This window comes from Grus americana, chromosome 1 (assembly GCF_028858705.1).
Source record: "Grus americana isolate bGruAme1 chromosome 1, bGruAme1.mat, whole genome shotgun sequence".
Taxonomy (NCBI): domain Eukaryota; kingdom Metazoa; phylum Chordata; class Aves; order Gruiformes; family Gruidae; genus Grus; species Grus americana.
The window spans coordinates 70,772,512-70,793,431 of record NC_072852.1 but is presented as its reverse complement, the minus strand read 5'-3'; the positions used below and the strand labels follow the sequence as shown (position 1 = coordinate 70,793,431).

The window sequence follows — 20,920 nt, the reverse complement described above, 5'->3', positions numbered from 1 at the left end:
CTGCTGTTTCTGTCATAACCGGAAACTCCAAGGAGAAAAAATCTTTAGCCTAAAAGAACAAGAGACACAAGTCTAAGTCTACATTTTTGTTTTGTTTTGTTTTGTTTTTTCAAAAAAGCACATAATAGAGGAGTTGTGGCCTAAAATTTAAATCATTAAAATAAATCTTTAAAAGTTTAGAACAAATTACTGAAATTTCGTGTCTAGCTAATAACCCCCTTCAATCCATGGCTCAGCTTTTTGGCTATGATGAATGCTCATCAACTCACATCAATTTATAGAAAGGAAACGTTGCCTTAAGGATTTATGCAGAAAAGATAAAGGTCTCACAAATGCTTCTATGCATTATTTCTAAAACATCATCATTATCTTGCCTATTTAATCCTCCTCTGCCCCCCCCAAAAAGAATCTTTCCCAACACAAAGAATTTCTTTGTACTCCACTTGAACTACCCAGATATATTTATCTAAGATATCTGATGTGGCTTTGGAATGTCTCATAACTGAGCTCAGTATGTCACTGAATTCTTCCATTGGACTCAATATTGCAGCCACACAATTTTGTGGGTTTCTGAGGACCTCAGCATCCTTTGGGATATTCTTCACCAGTGATGTCAACTGAAGCAGCCAGGCTTACTCATAGGAACATGAATGGCAAGGTCAGGTCCATAACATAACTCTTTATATCACTATGTAAAATTAAACACATACCTTATTTGGTGTTCCTGTCCCAGAAGGTGATGAAAAAACATTGCCCTTCTCCCACATGCTCTTGATATTACGGACACCCTCAGCTGGAACAGGAAGGTCGGAGGCTGCTGGCTTAGCTGGTCTCGCAGACTTTGTGCCCTGCAGAAGAATTGAAGCCAGTTGGTGTTGGGCATTAAGAGCTGGAGTTGCAGGGTGTTTTGACTTCGGGGCAGCGCTGGGCAATGCAGCAGCTGTAAGTGGTTCTAGCGATGATCACGCAAAGATGGAAAGAAGTACCCAGCTCAAGAGATGCCACTGACACTCTGTCCCTTTTCATTTGCAGTTGCACCCTTGACATGACCAGCTATGAAAACTGCAGTCACTTAGATTTTTGCACTTGTTACATTTCTAAAGCTCATGGAAAACCACAGCTCTGCACGCAACTGCTCCAAGGCTTTCATTTGCCCTCTTTCAAGTCTCAGCACTTGCATCCTGTAAGCATAGTTCTCTCAGGAACACAGCTAAGGAAAACCTTATGCAGAGGCAGGGGAGAAAGACTGCTCTGTCATTCAGCATCTGCTCTATCTGTCCCAGACAACTTAATCTCACAACTAGGGAATTCTAGGGGTAAATTTCAGCAATGACAGAATATTTGGAATGAGGAGGTTTTTTAGAGTGGAGGATTGAGGAATTGGAGGTTTCTTGGCAGTATGGCTTTTGCATGGTTACCAAGAACACTGGACCAAACTCCTCCTGTTCCTTCTTTTCAAAATTCTTGTGCATTTTATGCAACACAGATTTGAGGAGAATAAGAACCTGTATGAGCTGAGGCTTTGCCTCTCTAGTTGCAAAGCAAGTCAGATTTGGCAACTTTTGGAAAAATCAGAAACTCAGCAAAGGAACAGTTTCCAATCAGAAGGGAGCTCTACGTAGCTGTAAAGCTGCGTTGCTTGCCCCTTGCCATAGAGGACAGAAGCTGTATGCTCCTGCTTCGATGATATGGGGACTACTGGATGCCACGCTAACATTCATCTCTAATGGAGGGATTTGAGCTACCTTCAGCTTGACATAGGTGCTGGAGGCAAGCCTAAGCCTTTCAGCACTGTCATGCATGTGCTTTTTTCATCGGGAACTGACACACAGTCTAAAACTCTCCAGCACTGATAGGCTTCCTAGCAGAAAGGTTAAACAGACAACAGCCACAGAAAAAAAGCCTTTGTTAATTGATTTATAATTACTAAATTGTCCTTTAAGTTAAAGTATAATAAAGCCTAACCAATTAATACCTTAATGCAATACCATGCTTCCCCATATGTGAACAAGAGAAGAAAAAAAAATCCAGCAGGGAATGAATAATGCTAGATTGCAATCACAGCTATCAAGACAATATCCCTTTTTATACTATCCTATTCCCATTACACTTACCAACCCAGCCCAGTTGGGCTGCTATACTAACCAGTAGTTTTCACATTGCCTGTACTAACTTATTTATAAAAACAGCTAAAAAACTACCTACTTTTCCTTGTCAAAATCACCTGGGGTCAAATTCTGCATTTTATTTTGATTCCATTTTTCCTTTGTCACTATTTAACTCTCTAGTTCACTAAAGTGTCTGTCTTTGCCAAGGAATTTCACTCTGAAGTGGCAGCCAGCAACACAGACCCAGTTTGTTGCTCTCCTAAATAAACTGCTAAATCAGCTTTGCTCAGGATGACTATCAGCTCTCTGCAGATAATACTCTCATCAGCCAAGAGGATGCCGACTGAGTCCTTCAAGAGCTACTCCAAGCTTACAAAGCAGAGTAAATTGTAGCATGAAAGGGAAGATAAGAATCCAATGCTTTGTTTAGATATGTATCTAGATGTTGGTTATAAGTGTACCTCAAGCATTTTGTTCTTGAAGTCGCATTAAAAAAGAGTTTGTGACCAAAAATCCCTGCAATTCTTAACAGTAAAGCACAGGCTGATTAAAGTCCTAAAAGCCGTTAGTAACTAGAGCAATCGTGACCTGGAATTAACTTACCTCAATTGCACTAGTGTATTGCTCAAGTCTGCTGTCAATCTTTGAGACAACTGCTGTCGTGTGGGTGGGTTTCATACCACTGTAGGAAGTAGAAAAAAAAGAGAGAAAGAAATTATTATTCCCTCCAATTAAAAACACTGCTGTTTTGACTGAACCTACTGGTTTATTACTTTACCTCTTCTGAGCGGATTTGTTCAAAAATTCTGCTCGCTCCTCTATCTAGAAAAGAAAGAAAGAAGACCTATAAGTTTAAAGTTAATAAAAAGGCAGCCTGTGCAAGGCCAGGCTAAATGTGATTTTAAATGTCAAAAGGTCAATCTGAAAGAGATGCATTCCAACAGAAATCACCACAGACACACAGATTTTACAGTTAGGACCCTATTATACTACAAATTCATAAGGGTGGGTATGTCTTCTGCATTAATGGTTGCAACCTGCAGACTTCTTCAGTGCCCCATTTGGAACAAGAGAATTAGCCAACAATACGGAAAGGAGAAAAAGGGAAGTTTATCTTATGAAAGGGGTTGATATTCACAAAACCTATGTCAAATTTCCTCAATTTCCCGCATAAAGGCAAGTATGTATCTCTTGAGACAGACAGCAACTTTATTAAAGTTTTTCTGAGTTAAGCCATCAGACTAGGCCAGGTTTGGAGCTCAGTCACGTACCCTATCTCATGCATGTCTTTGCAGGACACCGACTTAATTTGAGCTCCAAAAAACTGATCAGGCTGCATTCTGCTCATGTTCAGTAGCGTCACTGCTGAGTCAATATCTACCAGCTGTTATTATACAAACTGGTATCTTACATTTCATCATTATTTTCTACTCTGTGAGTAGGAAAATATTGTAATGTTTCCTGTGAAAAAGAATCATGAAGGTCTCATAAGACTTATGCCAAATCTCTCAATAATTTGCAAACAAAAAGACTCCATCCCTGAATAAAGTTTTAAAACTTTTCAAGATGTGGGAGGGTCTATTTGCATTCTGGGTCAAGAAATACTTTAATCAACTTCCTCATGTCTCTTCCACATTGCATTGTTCCAGTTCTTGTCCCAAGCTCTACAGTTTCACTTGAAAGTAAAATATACACAACCAACTCCAGGGAACAGAGATGACTATTAATCAGCCTGGCGGGATTCCTGTGGCTTCCCCGGTCTCAGTACGGGCTGTCCATTTTCAAGTTACTTTAGCAGTGACTGCTGTGGCATTCATGCCTTCAAAATAAGGCAATGACAGCCATTCCTTTAAATGGTTCTCCTCGGTGCCCTTAGCATCCAGGCTGTACCAGAATACTAAATCCCACAGCAATCCCATCAAAGGGCATGCATGTTTTATTTCTCAAGCCCACACAAGCAAAAACTCAGTTCACTTCAGCGCAGAATTTGCCAAACAAGCTGGAGTTCCTCCAGCGCAAAGGCACCTCTAAAAATATATATACACAATTTACAGAGTAATTTACGTCAAGAGTTTTAGTTCCCAACATAGGATCCAAACACAGCCCTAGGTGGAAAGAGAGGCTTTGCTCGGGTATGTTCCAACTGCTTAACGCATTGTCGTCACAAGGTGGCAGCCATACACCAGGCAAGAGCTGAACAGCCTGCACACCCACACGGGTTTGGAGCTGCCACTCTGCCAGCCTTAACAGTTTCCAACTTAGTTTCACCCAGAGGAAATACAGTCCGCATTGCCGTAAAACGAGCAAGTAAATTATTTGATTAAAAGTGACTAAACAGATCTACGATGGTTGCTTAAAACATGTCACATCTCCTCAATTATGGTACAGTAGGAAAAATTTCCCACAACGCTGACTTCTGGGTCATAACCAGCAATGCATCAAAATGATGAGTTACACCAACAAGAAACGCTGGTTTCTCCCGTGCTCTGCATGAACAGGTAATTCCCTGACTGCATCAGTGAAACCCTGGCTGGCAGCAAGGACAAAGAATATGGACTACCTCAAAGAGCCAGGACTCAAGGTAACCATCTAATAATTTGCTTACAGCATCTTCTAGTACAGATGAACTGAGATTCCACTTGAAATCTTAAAAAAGGGACAGATGTTAAAAGATGCTAACAGTAAACTCTTTATAGCCTTCCTGCATTCAGGATGAAGCGATGTTTCTACACAGCCGGAAAACCTGGTGTCAGTAGTCACTGGTGTAATAGGGGGATAAGTTGGGGGGAAGACGGACATGTATTCTTGGGGCTGTAGTAAAAAAACTGGGGGTCATTCTTTACCCATTGGAAACAGCAGTTCTCAGAGCTGCTGTGGTATCAGGAGCAAGTCAGGGATTGTTCAGAACAGGAGAGCGAGGAATAAGTTAAACGGGAAAGCAGAGTTAGGAAGCGACCCTCAGAGCTGAACATGGTCCTCTTCCCCAGGAAGCAGGTGCTTTGCGTGGATGGATAACACATCTTTTGCTCCTTTATATGAGAATTTGTTCTAGAGCATGTTCCTCAAAACACAGTATGCATGGAACAGAAGCATACATTGAACACACTTAGAGCAAACACACCTGTATGCACACGTGTATTCAACATATGGATCAAACACATTTAGACTGCACAGGAACATCTAAAGGTCATTTACCCACTGCAGACCACACGAACTCCATGCAAAGAATTTAAAATGTTTGGCACGTACAGTAAACAGTATTACAAAATAGATCTGTAAGAGAAATAGGCAAAGCAATGTGGTTAGCACAAAATGCAAGATATTTCCTCAATTTGAGACCAGGAAATAAGAATAATCTTTTTGCTGCATTCATTTTAACAGCATCTTGTTAAATAGCTTGGACTATGTTTTGTCACCACGGAATACTTTCCAAAGTCTCTGACACAGAACATACATGTACTCCAAAAAGTCAACCTGCCGGCCTCTAATTAAATTATGACCAGAGAGAAAGAACACAGGATCTCAGGCTGCACCTCTCCCACCTTAACCTCAGTTGCTTGAAAGTTAAGCATTCAGTCAAAATTACTCATTTGGTTCCCTCTATAGTCAGTGGAGAGGCAGAGGAGCTCACCTCACCCTAGGAAAGGTCAGATTGCTCGTCCACTGAGGGTGGGGCTCGCTCGCTCTATTAACTACCAAAGAAGCTTAGATTAGGCAACAAAATGCTTAGATGGACACCTACCCTTCCGCTGGTAAAGTCAGATGAATTGAAACCAATGGACATAAATCAAAACCATGAGGAGTCTCACGCCTGATTAGGGCCTTACTCAATGGGGTCAGCGCATACAAGTGGCAAGGAATAAATTCAGCAAGATGTTATGCAGAGATATATGTATGCATTTATCCATATTCAATATTATATAGACATGTTTTGTTTGCTGATTGTGCAAGAAATGTCTTGCCTATTAAAAACGCATGTGCTGGTTTTTGGCTGGCATAGAGTTAATTTTCTTCATAGCAGTTACTATGGGGCTATGGTTTGGATTTGTGCTGAAAACAGTGTTGATAATACAGAGATGTTTGTGTTACTGCTGAGCAGTGCTCAGACTCGAAACCTTTTCTGCTTCTCACATCATCACCCCAGCCCTGAATAGGCTGGAGGTGCACATGAAGTTGGGAGGGGACACAGTGGGAACAGCTGACCCCAACCACTCAAAGGGATATTCCATACCATATGATGTCATGGTCAGCATATAAAGCGGGGGAAGAAGAAGTAAGAAGGGGATATTCAGAGCGATGGCATTTGTCTTCCAAAGTAACTGTTACACGTGACAGAGCCCTGCTTTCCTGGAGAACGCTGAACACCTGCCTGCCCGTGGGAAGTGATGAATAAATTCCTTGTTTTGCTTTGCTTGCATATGCAACTTTTGCTTTACCTATTAACCTGTCTTTATCTCAACCCATGAGTTTTCTCACTTTTACCTTTCTGATTCTCTCCCCCATCCCACCATGGGGGTAGTAAGCAAGCGGCTGTGTGGTGCTCAGCTGCCCGCTGGGGGTTAAATCACGACAGTCCTTTTTGGCTCCCAACATGGGGCAACAAAAAGGACTGTCATGGTTTAACCCCAGCTGATAATTAAGCACCACACCGCCACTCGCTCACCGCTCCCCCCGCTGCCCCAGTGGGATGGGGAGTAGAATTGAAAAAAACCACCTCATATCCAACAGGTGGAAGAACCTAGTGGAAATCCATTTGAAGTGGTAGTCCCTGGGAGTAAAGTGGCTTTCTCCTTATCCTCCCTGAGTGGCTCACACGGTCTTTTGCTTCATTAAGCACAGTTAGGCTTTTTCCTGCCGTCAGCAGCATCTGTGCAGAGTGCACCAATTTACTCCAGTTTACCTGCCAGAGTGGAGTGCTGCCATCAGCATCAAAGATGGGGGGAAAACAAATGTCATAAATCCTGTTGTTACCACTCTATCTTCCCTCTGCTGCAAGAGTAGCTCATTTAGCTGATTGTGTAGATTCTAATTCTTTCCAGTGACTGCTCCAGCTGTCAGGTATTGAGAGCAATCATGAGATAGGACAAGACAGGTTTTTTAAGGAAAGGAAAAAAAAAAACAAAACCAAAAAACCTTCAAGCCCTGAAAAGTCCTATCTTCTGGCTTAGCTGTCAGCATTGCCTTGCAGAAAGCACAGGCTGCCACATCAGCCTGTGTTTCCCAGAAGACATTTTCTGTAAAGACAGGAGATATCCCAGGCTCTCAGCATCCTGCCATTGCTTCCTCCCCTCAATGACTAATTGCTTTTGCATTTCTGTAGTGGTGGAGCTCATCCCCAAGAAAAGACTTAGTACTGAAATATCCTGTTTGCTCCTGATTAACCCAGACAATAGTTATACAAGAAGTCAGTAACACTCCTTCCCAAAGTAAAATGAGGAATGAACTTCTCTAAAAAGGAAAATGAACAAAGATTATGCAGAAAATCTTATTCTTCTACTGCAGCACCGTTTGTGTGAACTAAACTAGGGAAAGCACTAGCTAGAGCAGGATAGGAGAGCAGCAGAGGTTGTTCCAGTCTTTTTCCTTGTAAAAAACAAAACAAAAACCAACAACAACAAACACAACTGAGAGAGGGCATTGGCTGAACAGAGGTTTGGTACTGCTGCTACTGCCCACAGGGACTCCACCAGCCCTGAGAAATTCAAGCTCCTTCTGTCCTTGAGCTAGTGATGAACTTGGCCTGTATTTACTTTGCATGCTTCCTCTTCACTGTCCCCTTGGATAGGACCAGCCCATGTGCTGTCACTGGGAGGACTCCACGCTGCTGTAGTAGTTCTGCTGAAGTAGTGTCTCAGGTTTCAGGGCAATACTGTATTTAACAGTTAAAACAACAGGAGTTGTCAACACTGTGTAGGCTGTGATTTAGTAGAGGACAGACTAGATAATCACAGTAGTTCTTTCTAAATATAAGCACGTATATATTATGTCCATGTTTGTGTACATGCATTTATAAATGTGCATCCATGAGACATGTAATACGTGGAGATGAGTTGCACATCTTGGTCTCTCAACTCTGAATCTGCATGTCATCAAGCTAGTCCATGCCCTGCCTGATGGATAAATGCAGTGTCCAGAAGATTGTAATATGCCACACTCCTTTTCAGTTTATGTCCCTTTCTTTCCTTTGTTCTTGCAGTTCACTTGGTAAACGGCATGACCTACTTTCCTCATCTAAGTCTCTCCCAGGAATTCTTTTTCTTCACAAAAAACTTATCACATCAGGAAGGACAAAGAAAGAGAAAAAGATGCTTTGCCAGATAGTGATCTAGGAGAAGTCAGAATGTGCACATGTATCATACAGTATTTAATATTGAGCCTCCCTTTTTTCATTATTAATTCCAACTGCTCACCCACAACTGTGCATTTAGGGTTCTCACATGACTCATGACACATCTAACCAGAGGATACATTAATCAAGGGAGAAAATATGTGCCAGATGCTTTACAAGGCAAAAGATAACTTGGGCAGTGCATAACTGGCAACGAGAAAGCAGTGTACCAACCAGCATAGACCAGCCTAAGAAGTCTGTCCAAATGAAAGGTAACAAAATATACTGTCTTCTAAAAACTGGAGTTTGACATCAGGTTATTAAAAATGAGATTATTCTCTCCTCAGCTATTGACCACAGAAGGCCAAGAAACAATTTAGGGTGTGAAGTTCAACAGCATTGCATATCTACTCTGGCCACCCACAGACACTGGACTGGAATATGTACAGTATCACCAATTTCTCAGAGAGAGAACCAGAAGAAGTGTGTACAAAGTTGTATATATGAGTTTTTGTAACAAACAACTTCTACTTAACGAGCCATGAAAACCAGCAGCAATTATCATCATTAAAAAATTGGACCTTGGATGCTTAACGACATTTGGAAAATTCCAGCTTTCCTCTAAAAATACACTTAGTAGAATAGTGTAGCATCAGTCCAAAAGCTCTCTGAAAGCTATTAACCTCCTGCCAAATCCAGTGTTTTTTCCCACCCTCCCCAAAATTATGATCTATATCTTTCTATTATGTGTTTTCAAGTATAATTTCCTCTCTTCTGAGTCATCTGTGAACTAAAGCTCCAAATGTATGTCATAAAAGGCATCTCAATAAAAAGAAAGAAGGAAAAGAAGCCCTCCCAGGAGGGCTGGGAAGAAGCTGTACATTTATAGTGTCTGTTCTTGACATGGTCTTTTGCAAATGAAATGGCAAGACCAGGTTTATCTAATCGGAGCAAGTTGTGAAGCTTGGCAATCTTCGTTTACAGCTGTATGTATTCTGTCCTTGTATTTCAGGTTCAGATGTGTCTGAGAAATCAAATGCAAGTCCAGTCAAAAGCATTTGCACACTGTATTTGCTAGAACTGGACCCAAACCAGTATAGGCCTAAAGCTCCAGAGCTATTCAAACTGTAGCTCTCTGTTAGCAGAAATGTAATTTTGACCAAATGCAGTTTATCACTCAACAAATACAGTTCTTAATCCCATGGAGATCCACTTCATGGTCCAATGAGTTCCTACCTGATAACCTCCTGCCTGGTTCTTTTCTCTCCTAGTGCCCACTAAGGGGCCTTTTTTGATACACATTTTGGATTCTTAAGTAACTAATGACACAATGAGAAAAGGAAAAGATAGTTAAAAACGATTAATAGACGTGTAGTTTGAGCTTGAGCTGAGAAAGCAACCGGACTGCATACCAAAAAGTTCCCAATAATTTCAGTGGGGCCAGGATTCCTCTTCCATGCTGAAAGGCCATTTAATTGATTTATTTGACTTCAAATATAATATAGGCCACAGAAGACCACTTAGAAATTCCTGCAGCAACAGAATGGGTTTTTTCTCCCTGTTATGTAAGAAAATGAAATCCAGTCCAGTACTTCTAAATGCTATTTTTAGGGAGATTAGACATAAACTAGAACTCCCATATGGGGCAGTTTCAATTAATGATGATTAGGCTGAATATGCTTAAAGACGAAGTAATCTGTCAAGGAAGAAAGTAATTGTGGATGTGGAAGGAGAGAGAGAGCATTTGTGATCTTTATCTAGTCCAGTTCACAAAGCACTCCTATAATAAATCAACATTGAAAATCAACACAGTAATACAGCTCTAAGTTTCCAAATAATTTTCTCTTGAAGGTGAAGATCACTTTTGCACACAGAAGTGTGACCAGCAGGTCAAAGAAGGTGGTTCTGCCCCTCTACTCTGTTCTCGTGAGACCCCACCTGGAGTACTGTGTTCAGCTCGGGGGCCCCCAACATAAGAAAGACATGGAGCTATTGGAGCAAGTCCAGAGGAGGGCCACAAACATGATCAGAGGGCTGGAGCACCTCTCCTATGAAGACAGGCCGAGAGTTGTTCAGCCTGGAGAAGAGAAGGCCCTGGGGAGACCTAATTGCAGCTTTCCACTACCTGAAGGGGGCCTACAAGAAAGCTGGAGAGGGACTGTTTACAAGGGCAGGGAGTGATAGGGCAACTGGTAATGGGTTTAAACTGAAAGAGGGTCGATTTAGATTAGATATTAGGAAGAAATTCTTTACTGTGAGGGTGGTGAGGCACTGGAACAGGTTGCCCAGAGAGGTTGTGGATGCCCCATCCCTGGAAGTGTTCAAGGCCAGGTTGGATGGGGCTTTGGGCAACATGGTCTAGTGGAGGGTGTCCCTGCCCATGGCAGGGGGATTGGAACTAGATGATCTGTGAGGTCCCTTACCACCCAGGCCATTCTATGATTCTCTGATTTTTCATCAACGAGAACAGCTAACTCCTATTCTAGACTCTAGCTGAAGAGAAGTTCTCTAATTTTCAATCATCCCAATGAATGGTTTCATCTAAAGGTTTCAGGTTAAGGTCTATTTCAGACCATTGTCCCAGGTTTGATTTCAAGTATTTCCACACTACTTTTGTGTTTGGCTGTTGGTTTGGAATGCACCACTGGTTACTTTTTATATACTATATAGATGTTAGTGGAGAGGTTACCTTGAGAGATGAACCTTTAGGACTGAAACATTTAAATGGCTTCTTGTCTTCAGATACACCATCTTCTGGCATCTTTTGACGTTTCTCAGCAGCTTCAGCCCTTCTCCTTTCAATTTCTTCCTTCATCCTCCTCTTTTCCTCCTTAAAAAATTATGAATGGTCACTTATTCTTTCAGAAACTACATCACCATTACAGGGCTTTGCAGCCCTGCAAACATTTATGAAATTTTCTAAGAACAGATTTTTATACCACTGAAAAAAGTTCAGTGACCTATTCAAAATCTAGCAATGTATCGCTGCTAATCCATCATAATGTTAAGGAAGTGGGGAAGACAGCTAGTCTGTGCTGCTTTAGTGTCTACTCACAGTGAGGTCACCAGATTTATTGCCATACAGTGCCACTTAAAGAGAGAAAAAAGTACATTTATAAAAATACTCAAATTCAGTTTCTCTATATCCTCATGTATCATCTTTGTACTGTTCTTCTGTCCATCCACTTTGGCACTTGTGCCAAATTTAATACTTCACAAGTTAAAAATCAATAGGTGCCAAAAAAAGTGATTAAACGCTTACAGTTTTCCCTCCAAAGAGAATATGAGTTTTTACTTCATAAGCTATGAATCAAACCAGAAGCCCCCAAAGCACAACTATTGTGAGCGCTGGTCAGCAGGGTCTGACCTGCAAGGTATTGTGCAATCTCAGCATCTATTCAGTTCTACTGTAACAAGCTTAGTATATTAAAGCAATTGGCATTCAGCTGCCAAACATTATTATTATTCATCTACTGTTTGTTTTCCAAACAACTAAGATTTCTAAATGATGCACCAGAGATCTGGAAATACTATTTATATAGTCCCTTGGCAGAGGAAGCACAAGCAAACAGATGTGCTTGGGTACTCACTATTTAAATAGACAAGAATATCTTCCTAATGAGATCTAGCCCATCAGAACTATATATAACATTACATTCCAGCTCATCTGGAGCAGACAAATTTTTACATGCACTTTGTAATTCAATCTGTGTAATGCCAAAAAGACACCCCAAATAAATTAAGAACTCTGTGGCTATAAGACTGCCCCCAACATTTTGCATCCCCAAGAAGATAAGAAATTTGTAACTATCACAGATGAAATCCTGACTCATGAAGACATTTATTAGAGCCCTGTCTTTCCTGAGGGTAGAACTGTAATGTTTCTTTCTACCCTGGATGACTGCATGTTTTACCTCGGGTCCTCACTAGAGCATCTATGTGATGTGGTCATTTGATATCAAATATAGCATACTTGCAGTTAAATCTGAAGGTTAGAAAATGGGGTGATTTTAATGCTGGGTAGCATATTGGAAATCAAGGTCTGTTGTGACAGACTATCTCTTGACAGATGCTAAGAAACAGCGATGCCCAGAAGAGCACACAATCCAGAGGGCCCAGATAAAGAGTGCGATTTGAAGCAAAGTCACGGCAACAATTCCCCACACAGCAACATCAGATCCAAGAAGGAGAAGCACGCTTTGGCCTGTATGCTTGGGTTTGGTCTTGCCTTCCTCGTTGCACGCTCCTTCCTCACCTATGAGCCAGTCTCCCATGGACTCATTCTGTCCTTTTGTCAAACACAGATCCATCGATCTCCAGCCCCACCAACTTCTTTGCCTAAAAGTGCCCGTGGCAGACACTGCTGTAAAGAGTTATCAACTAATGCAAGGCCAGTGGAAGGCCATTTATATCCCTACAAGGGAATAAAAACAGTCCAATACTTCTTATTTTACACTCACCTCCTCTCTGACTTTTCTTTCAGCCTCCTCCTGCTTCTTTCTCTGCTCCTCTTCCTCCAGGATCTTCCGGCGCTCCTCCCGCCTTTTCTTCAGTTCGTCCAGCTCTGCCGCCGCCTCCTGCTGCTTCTCCTTCAGCTTCTCAAACTCCTCATTCTCTCCTTGGCGACGGCGCTGATCTTCTAGCCGCTTTCCAGCCTCGACCTGAGACCCCGGCTTCGCTTCATCAGCATTTGCGGTCCCTTTCAAATTGGAACGGCTGGGAAAGAAATGAAAAGGAAGGTGATGCACCATGGGTTTTCCCTTCTTGACTGGAGCCACCCGCCGCCATGCGCTCACCAGAAACACAAGAGCCTGGCACTCAAAGATATTGCCTTATAAGACCTTTTGCTCCTTGCAAACTACAAGAGGCCCAAAACATTTTCATTGGGAGTTAGTAGGCTGGGATACTACAAGGAGAACATCTCCCATCTGCTGCCAGTGAGGAAGGAGTCTCTCGTGTGCTTGTGTGCACAGGAGTTGCACCACCCCGCCTGAGAACTCAGGCCACGTGCATTTTTAAAAGAATTCAGTAACTGAGCTTGAAATATTTAACATCTCATGTAACTTCAGCAAGAAGTATCATATCACATCACCATCTCTATGGTATAAACTGTTACAGTTTCATACCTCTGCTCTACAGTTTGTGCACAGAGGAAACCCTTCCAAAAGCATATTATACTTCAAAGCAATGGAAAGCCATAACTAATTCCTCTCTGTTCATTTTAAATGAGATAAACTTACATACAAAAAACTTATAGCAAAAATATTATGCTATGTTCTGAGCAATAAAAGATGCACTAATCCTTTGCTTTCAAAAGCAAGTATTTTTTATAAACCCTCTAGAAAAATACAAGCATCTTTTGGAACAGAATAAATTACTTGACTTGGAGAAAACAGAAGGAGACACAAGAAGGAAGAGAATCTTACAGCTTCAACAGTGTTTTAAACACCTAAAAAGGTTCCTAACTCATCTATAACACCTATCACTTGAACTCTGCCAGTCTATATGAACGGAAAGGTTCGTCAGATCTTTTGCTGACATTTTCCAGGGAAAGTATGACTTTTTATTAAGGAATTGGAAATTATTTATTAACGGCAACTTTCCACAGGAGAAAACCATAAGTTTTCCAACCAGCTGTAATATGTGAGACAGAAAGAAAGAATACAAAAAAAACCTGACCCAAAGAATTTGCATAGGTGAAGTGCATACTTTCAACAGAGTCAGATAGCATCGCCTAGTTAAACAATTACCACACCAGTGTTTAGACAAATGTCTGCTCCCTGAGTGCGTTTAATATTACTGCTGACAAGGAGATAGGTACATAAGAGGTATCAGTGTGCTATTCACAGGAGACAGAAAGGGAAAGTACTTATGGATTTTTTTTTTTTAAAAAAACCCACAACCTTTCCGCTCTGTTCTGTTCGCATTTAAAAAAGCTGGATATTAATGACTTCATTAATGCAACCAGAGTGTTGCAGAGTATAATACCACAAGATGGTACAAATCAAGTGTTCCAACAATAATAATAACTGTTAGAGACAATCAGATTAGAGCAAATATCATATAAATTTGCAATCTGGTGAATCACACCCAGTCCTGCAAAGGTGCTCTTCATTCAGATAGATGCCTCATCTAGATGGAATTAACCATATAAAACAGGCTGTAGGACCAGTGCTGAATTATCTCTGGTTTCAATATCACAACAGAATCTACTAACACAGAGTCCTCTGCCCCTACATGATCTTACCAAATTGGATGAAATTCAGTTCTAGCATGGCATGCATGATTTAGGAATTATATCATTTAAAAACATATGGCAAAATAGCATAACCAAACTGATGCTGTTATGTGAATTCAACTGCTGTACTTCATCTGTGCAAGTTCAACACTAAAGTAGTAGGACCTGGCACTTATTTTGCAATGTGTTTACTTTGTTTTAGAAAGTCTTTTCTATGCAAGAGTGTAACATCACAAAGTAAAGCTAAAGAAAAAAAAATACCCCAGAGATTTGTGAATGCACATACCCCCAAGTAAATTCTCATCCTTGATTTTCTAATCTAGAGTTACAAGTACATAATATATATTTCCCTAATATCACCTTATCACAATCCTTTTCTGCTCCAGGCCCTATTCCTGAATGTGTTTTTGCAATGGAATCACTTAAACCATGAAAGTAGAACCACGAGATCACTCTCCACTTAAGTGTCAAGTTAATGTAAGTGGTCACAAATAAGGGCTTGCATCAGGTAGTAATGTCTAATTAAAGAAAGGAACTCATGGGGGTTTTTTTAAATGAAAAACACATTGTGCCTTGTGAGAAAACATTGGAAACTATTTGAAATTTCATTTAGCCCATTGAAAAACAAAATGAGGACCAATATCTGAAGTGCAAGGTATGATATTGGGTGTCCAGCCTGAAATACCTCTGATTCAGTTTGCGGAGGTCTGAGAACCAAAAATGTTCTACAAGCCTCTCTAAGGCACTAAGTATTTCTAAGGATCCAGTGCATCTGTCCTGCACAGGCCATGAGAAATCCCTGTCTAAGGCTTTCCTGCTTCATTGCAAGGTTGTAGCCTCTATAGCAAACATCACAGCAACTTCACCTTTTTTTTTTTTTTGCCTCTTGGTCTCTGAAGTTTGTGTTGCCAACCCACCCAGACCTGGAAGCTTTGGACCAAAGAAGATGCAAGAGGTCACTTCTGATAGACAAAATTATATCCCCGTCAATGGCAAATGCTCAGCCCTCAGAACTAATAGAACTAAGAACATAACATTTCCCAAGATTGTCTTAATAAATAGCCACTCTGTTTTATATCAGCATAGAAGAAAGATTAGTCCCTTAGTGACTATTTCAGTGCAGATAGCCTCAATGAAATTAACAGCTACTCTCAGCTTTCAACTGATAAAAGCCAAAGGTAGAATCTAGTCTTACCATTTTTGTTTGGAGACCTCTGGCGACTATTTTGTCCTCCTTACAAAGAAAGACATTTTATTCTCGTGCAGTTTACAGGACTTCCTCTACTGATTCTGCATAATCCAAAATAGCAAACAATAAACTGGCAGTAATTCTCCTTATTTTCCTCCACCTCCCAAACTCCTCTGTTTTCAACAGATTCTGGGAATCTCTGTTCCCTACTGTTGACATTGGGAAATTAGTATTGAGATGCTGGGTGGAGGAAGAGTTTCGTAAGCACCTCTTTGGTGCTAAGGAATTAAGTTGGTTGCCAGCTTTCAGACAAGGAGGAAAAGGAAAGAAGTGGTTTGTGGGAGCCAAAAATGTCAGAACAATGTGAAAAAAACATGTTACATCATATTTAGGACTTTTGCAGTCCTGTATGAGAACAGGGAGGAAGGCAGGTGGGAGGGGAGATGGGAAGGGGAAGCCATAAAATGGGGTTTTATTCTGTATTTCTCTTACCGACTGACGTAGACAAACAAGACACAGATAAGATTTTTCTTTAGCCTCCACTAAGCTATTTTATTCTCAATCCTCACCACTGAGTGTTAGCCAAGTTACATGCCTCCTAAACAGTATCTGATATGTTCATGTAAAAACAAAAAGAAAGATAGTTCCAAACAAAGCCCAACAATGTGGGGGCAGTTCATTAGAAAATAGGCCAAGAGCCTTAATTCATACTAACAGCCCAACGAACACTAGAGCCTCTGCTGATGTTGCCAACCCAAGTCTTCTACTCAAGCTGATCAAAGGCTATTAAACAGGCTTCTTCCCACGTTTGGGAAATAGTAGAAGAAAAACAGAAAAAGAAAAAAAGGAGTGGAAACTCAAATCTACATATTGCTACTAAGGCCTGTCTCCCACAGGAAGTAAAGCAAATGAAAACACAACAAAAATATTTTTAGAAAACCATTCTCATGTTATTGATGATGTGACCCAAGTCATGAAGCAGGACAGTTCTGAGCAAGGCCGATTTCCTGCTATTCCATCTCCATCTCTGTCTGTCTTTTGGCCTTAGGTCAGGGTGTCTCCAGGGACTTTTGAACTGCATTTTATTTTGAGAAAGTTTGTTTTTCCCGGAAGAATCACGAGGGGAATACTGAGATACAACAGCAAATTCCATCTGCCATACACAGATTTCTCAAGTGCCTGGAGAGCTTAACCTTTTCTTTGCCTGTGTCAATGTAAAAGAGGAAAAGATGTGCAGAAGGAAAAAAAATTAGATTCCTAACCTATTCATTCCTGTTTTCTGCTAAAAGGAAGAACTTCTACTCTGCTTCACGTATGCCCTCCTTTTAGCAGGCAGAATCCTTTTTTAAAAAAACTTTTCACTAGGAATTTGTTACCTTCATTGAATTTCCCAATATAGCCATAAGGCCAAATTTTCCTTGAAAAGAAAAATAAAAATCAAACTGTGATACAGCTTATAAAAAGACAAAAAATAGAACATGTTGGCTAGGAGAGGTTTTCACCTAACTGAAAAGTCACTTTTACAGAGAAGCCTTTAATTTCAAGGTTTGCCTTGAAATCAAGAGAGAAGCCCTTTCAAGAGTTATGAACTGGACTGTTCTCTGTACTGATCTGTAGAGTCTGATTAAAAGCAGGTAGGTAATTGGAAATAGGTTACATCAGTAAAGGTTGAAATCTGACTTAAAAAATTAGAAAACACAAAATCTTGGCTGTGGTCATCACTGGCCTCTGTGCAGATATTAGAAATAAATATCCTTCAAGGAAGGAAAACCCCAGCAGACCGACAATAAGCCACTCTTATCTACTGAGGGAGCAAGGCTATTATTTACATCTGCTTTCTGTACTTCATTTTGTTACCTGCAACAATGTGGGGGCAGTTTGTTAGAAAATAGGCCAAGAGCCTTAATTCATACCTACGACGCAATGAACGCTAGAGCCTCTGCTGATATTGCCAGCCGAAGTCTTCTACTCAGCTGCTACAAGGCTATTAAAGAGAGATCCAGAGACAGTCCCCTGCTCTGCTGTAACATAAGCAAGAATAATGCTCACTTGGAACTTACCCAAAAGCATTCTCAGTAGATTTAAGTTTTGGGGCAGTGAGTTCACGTTCTCCGTTCTGCGCCTTTTGTTCAGGAACTCCCTTCTTACGATCCCAGATACTTTTCATTTCCTCTTTGGGTGCTTTTCCTTTATCCTTGTCATCTTTTACCTGCTCAGGAGATACCGTAAATCATAGAACAAAAACAAAAAACAAACAAACAAAAAACAAAGAAGTCACAATGAGGCATTCCAAATAACAGCTAAGGAACACAGATTTCTTTGTATTAATGATTAACTAAGCAACTGTCTTCAAAATGTTTGTGTGTTTTATGGCAGAAGTAGTCTGTAAAGTTCTAAATTGTGACCAATCACCACTCTGCTGTCCTGATCTGAATTCAAGATGCAAACATCTTGCATAATATTATCAGTCTTCTGTGAGTTTGTTGCGGCCGTGGGACTATGCTACCACATTGCTTCATTCTGCAACTGCACCCCACTGAGGCACCCCAACCTTCTTCTCTCCCACTGCAGCTTCACCTGCTGCCTATTAAGATTCTAGGCTGCAAATTCTTTGGGACTAGATTTGTTGATACATTCTTGGTACAAGGTTTAGAGCATTGGAGCAATAAAAATTATACATAACCTTCACTGATTGTCAGGTTTGCTAGACAGAGCTCACACTTTCCAGTGTCATAGCAGATGGATACTTCAGTATTGGAAGAATAATGGCCAAAACACAAAATTATGTTTATATCAGAGTAAAACTTACTCTGACAAAAAGCACAGTCCTACCAGGGGCTAGTCATGCACAGTGTTACCAGTCATGAATATTTAATCCTATGAAAAAGCAAATGTTCCCTCTGGAAACACTAGAGCAAAAATTCTTTCTATCCTTACAAAGCTTTGTTTGATAATTCTGAATAGTGATCAAGTATATTTAGTGCATGGATTTCACTCTCCAGTATTCTTTCAGAGCTATGAACCTGAAGTATTTATCAATAGCACAGATGGCCTGATCCCAGCATACTGAGTCATGGCTAGATGCTGATAAGAGGAGGAAGATATGGACTGATTTAAGTTATTTATCCACGGGTAGAATTATTCCCACTCAGTTAGACTACCAGCCTAAATAAACTTCCACAGCAGCAGCAGAAACATTTACCTCCAAATATTATTTTTTTCCCCAGCTCTACCATGTTGGAGGAAGATTCTAGCTGACAAGCAAGAAATACCTTCTGTGAAAAATTCATATGACAACCTTCACGAAAAAATAGTTTTGTCCCTTGGAAGTCTGTTGCCATCCCATTTGCCAACTAGAAAGAAAAAGAACTTCCATAACAGTGCTGCTGCAACACTGCAGCTTTTTATGGTGTTCCAAGCAGCACCTTAAAATAAAAAAACCCGAATAGACACACAAATCAAATCAAATCTCTATCCTTCCTCATCAAAGTACAATGGCTGGAGATGCAATATTATCCACAAAGGATGAGTTCAGAGTCGTAAAGTCAAGATCCTCCTAAGGCGTTGTATTAAGTTGCTGAGTCAAGTCCCAAAGCCAGCCTCTGACTTCACCTGAGGCCAGTTTGCTCGCTCACAGAAACTCATACAATGGACAATGCCAAGGTGGCACACACTATGAGTACTGGGTGGTTAAACTACTTGAGAAAATTTGCCACTAGTGAGGGATGTTGGACGCAGCGCTCAGAGACATTCGCTCTGTCCCAAGAGCAGGCAGCAGCAGCGCAGACTTTCACCACCCTCTCCTGCCAACTGGCTTTATCCACGACCTGGCAGAAGCGCCCTGATGGACAAGAGGGGGGTTCAGTTTCCGTGACCATGCATTCTTTGGCCATGATGCTGTGACTGCTAGCTAACAAGGCCATTATTGCTAGCAGCCTCAAGGAATGGTTTTCTGTTTTCCAGGAGCTGGGCTGAGACAACCAGGGCTATTCATTGAGCCTAATAAATGCCATCAGACAGTAACATCTTTTGGGTGCTCCCAAATCTGGGCAAGATTGTAGCTAGTGATCATGTTCACAGCAAAAATCTCTGCTGCCTGTTAACAATATCCTAACCCTTCAGTTCCAGTCAGGGTGATACTGAAAACAGTGATGTTGATTGTTGCAAGATTTCACATGCCAGGATGTCTGCGTTGGGATTTTGAGAGCATAGGATTTCCTTTGCTGACATTTTCATCAAGACCCTTCTAAGTCTCATTAAAAAGCCAATACTTCCATCTGCCTGATGTATTGAAGTCCACTGGGGAGGGTCATATCTGTTACATCTTAATTGAAATCACTGAGAAAACTAATATTAAAATGATACAGTTTAAAAATTGATAGGTTAGGAAATAGCATTTCAGAAGCCAGTAGGATTTATGGTAATGTGTCTGCATTTGAGAAAACCATTAATATAGCTTGGTCTTTTTATTCAAAAAGACAATAAAACAAGATATTACAGAAACATTTCACAGCTTTTGGGCCCAATCCTTCTCCTACTAATTTTAATGCCAAAACAGAGATTGATTAGAACAGAAGCAGAAACCATTATGTCCCATTCCAAAGGCAGGCAACAGAAAAACTACTTCCCCTTGTCTCAGTGCTTCCCTAAATTACAGGCTAATTCAGCTTCTGTTGAATTCAGTAAAAAGGACTACACTGACTCCAGCTGGAGTAGACGGGTAGTATTACCTGAACTGAAAACAGTTCACATGCTCTCATAAATTTTGACCATCAAGACAAGATAGAACATGACCAAAAGCATGTTTAGCTGATTCCCAACTTTATTTATTTATATTTTAATCTTTCTCTACACTGCTTCTTTCCTGTTAGGGTGTTATGCTAATATTTGAGAGTTGAGATTTCTAAATCTAGAGTTTGAACACCTTCAGACCGCAGCGAATCAGTTACTGAGGTTGGGGCCATTTGGCAAATTTGATTCCTTATTTGGGTTCAATTACTTGGTGACTTAAAAGCTGTGGGCATCTGGGTCTAGGGCTTCCATTTAGAGCCAACTAC

The 20,920-nt window shown here is 40.8% G+C and overlaps 1 protein-coding gene across 16 annotated transcripts in view; it reads right to left on the bottom strand.

Moving 5' to 3' along the window:
• Window positions 1–20,920, bottom strand: part of CALD1 (caldesmon 1) — a 203,380-nt gene that overhangs the window by 6,583 nt on the left and 175,877 nt on the right. For all 16 annotated transcript variants that reach the window (XM_054813237.1, XM_054813240.1, XM_054813243.1 and 13 more), the window contains 6 exons: window positions 17,924–18,072; window positions 12,897–13,152; window positions 11,126–11,266; window positions 2,887–2,930; window positions 2,712–2,790; window positions 711–848 (listed from right to left, as the gene is read on the bottom strand). In XM_054813237.1, the coding sequence (XP_054669212.1) occupies window positions 711–848; window positions 2,712–2,790; window positions 2,887–2,930; window positions 11,126–11,266; window positions 12,897–13,152; window positions 17,924–18,072 (807 nt within the window). The remainder of the gene's footprint in view (window positions 1–710; window positions 849–2,711; window positions 2,791–2,886; window positions 2,931–11,125; window positions 11,267–12,896; window positions 13,153–17,923; window positions 18,073–20,920) is intronic.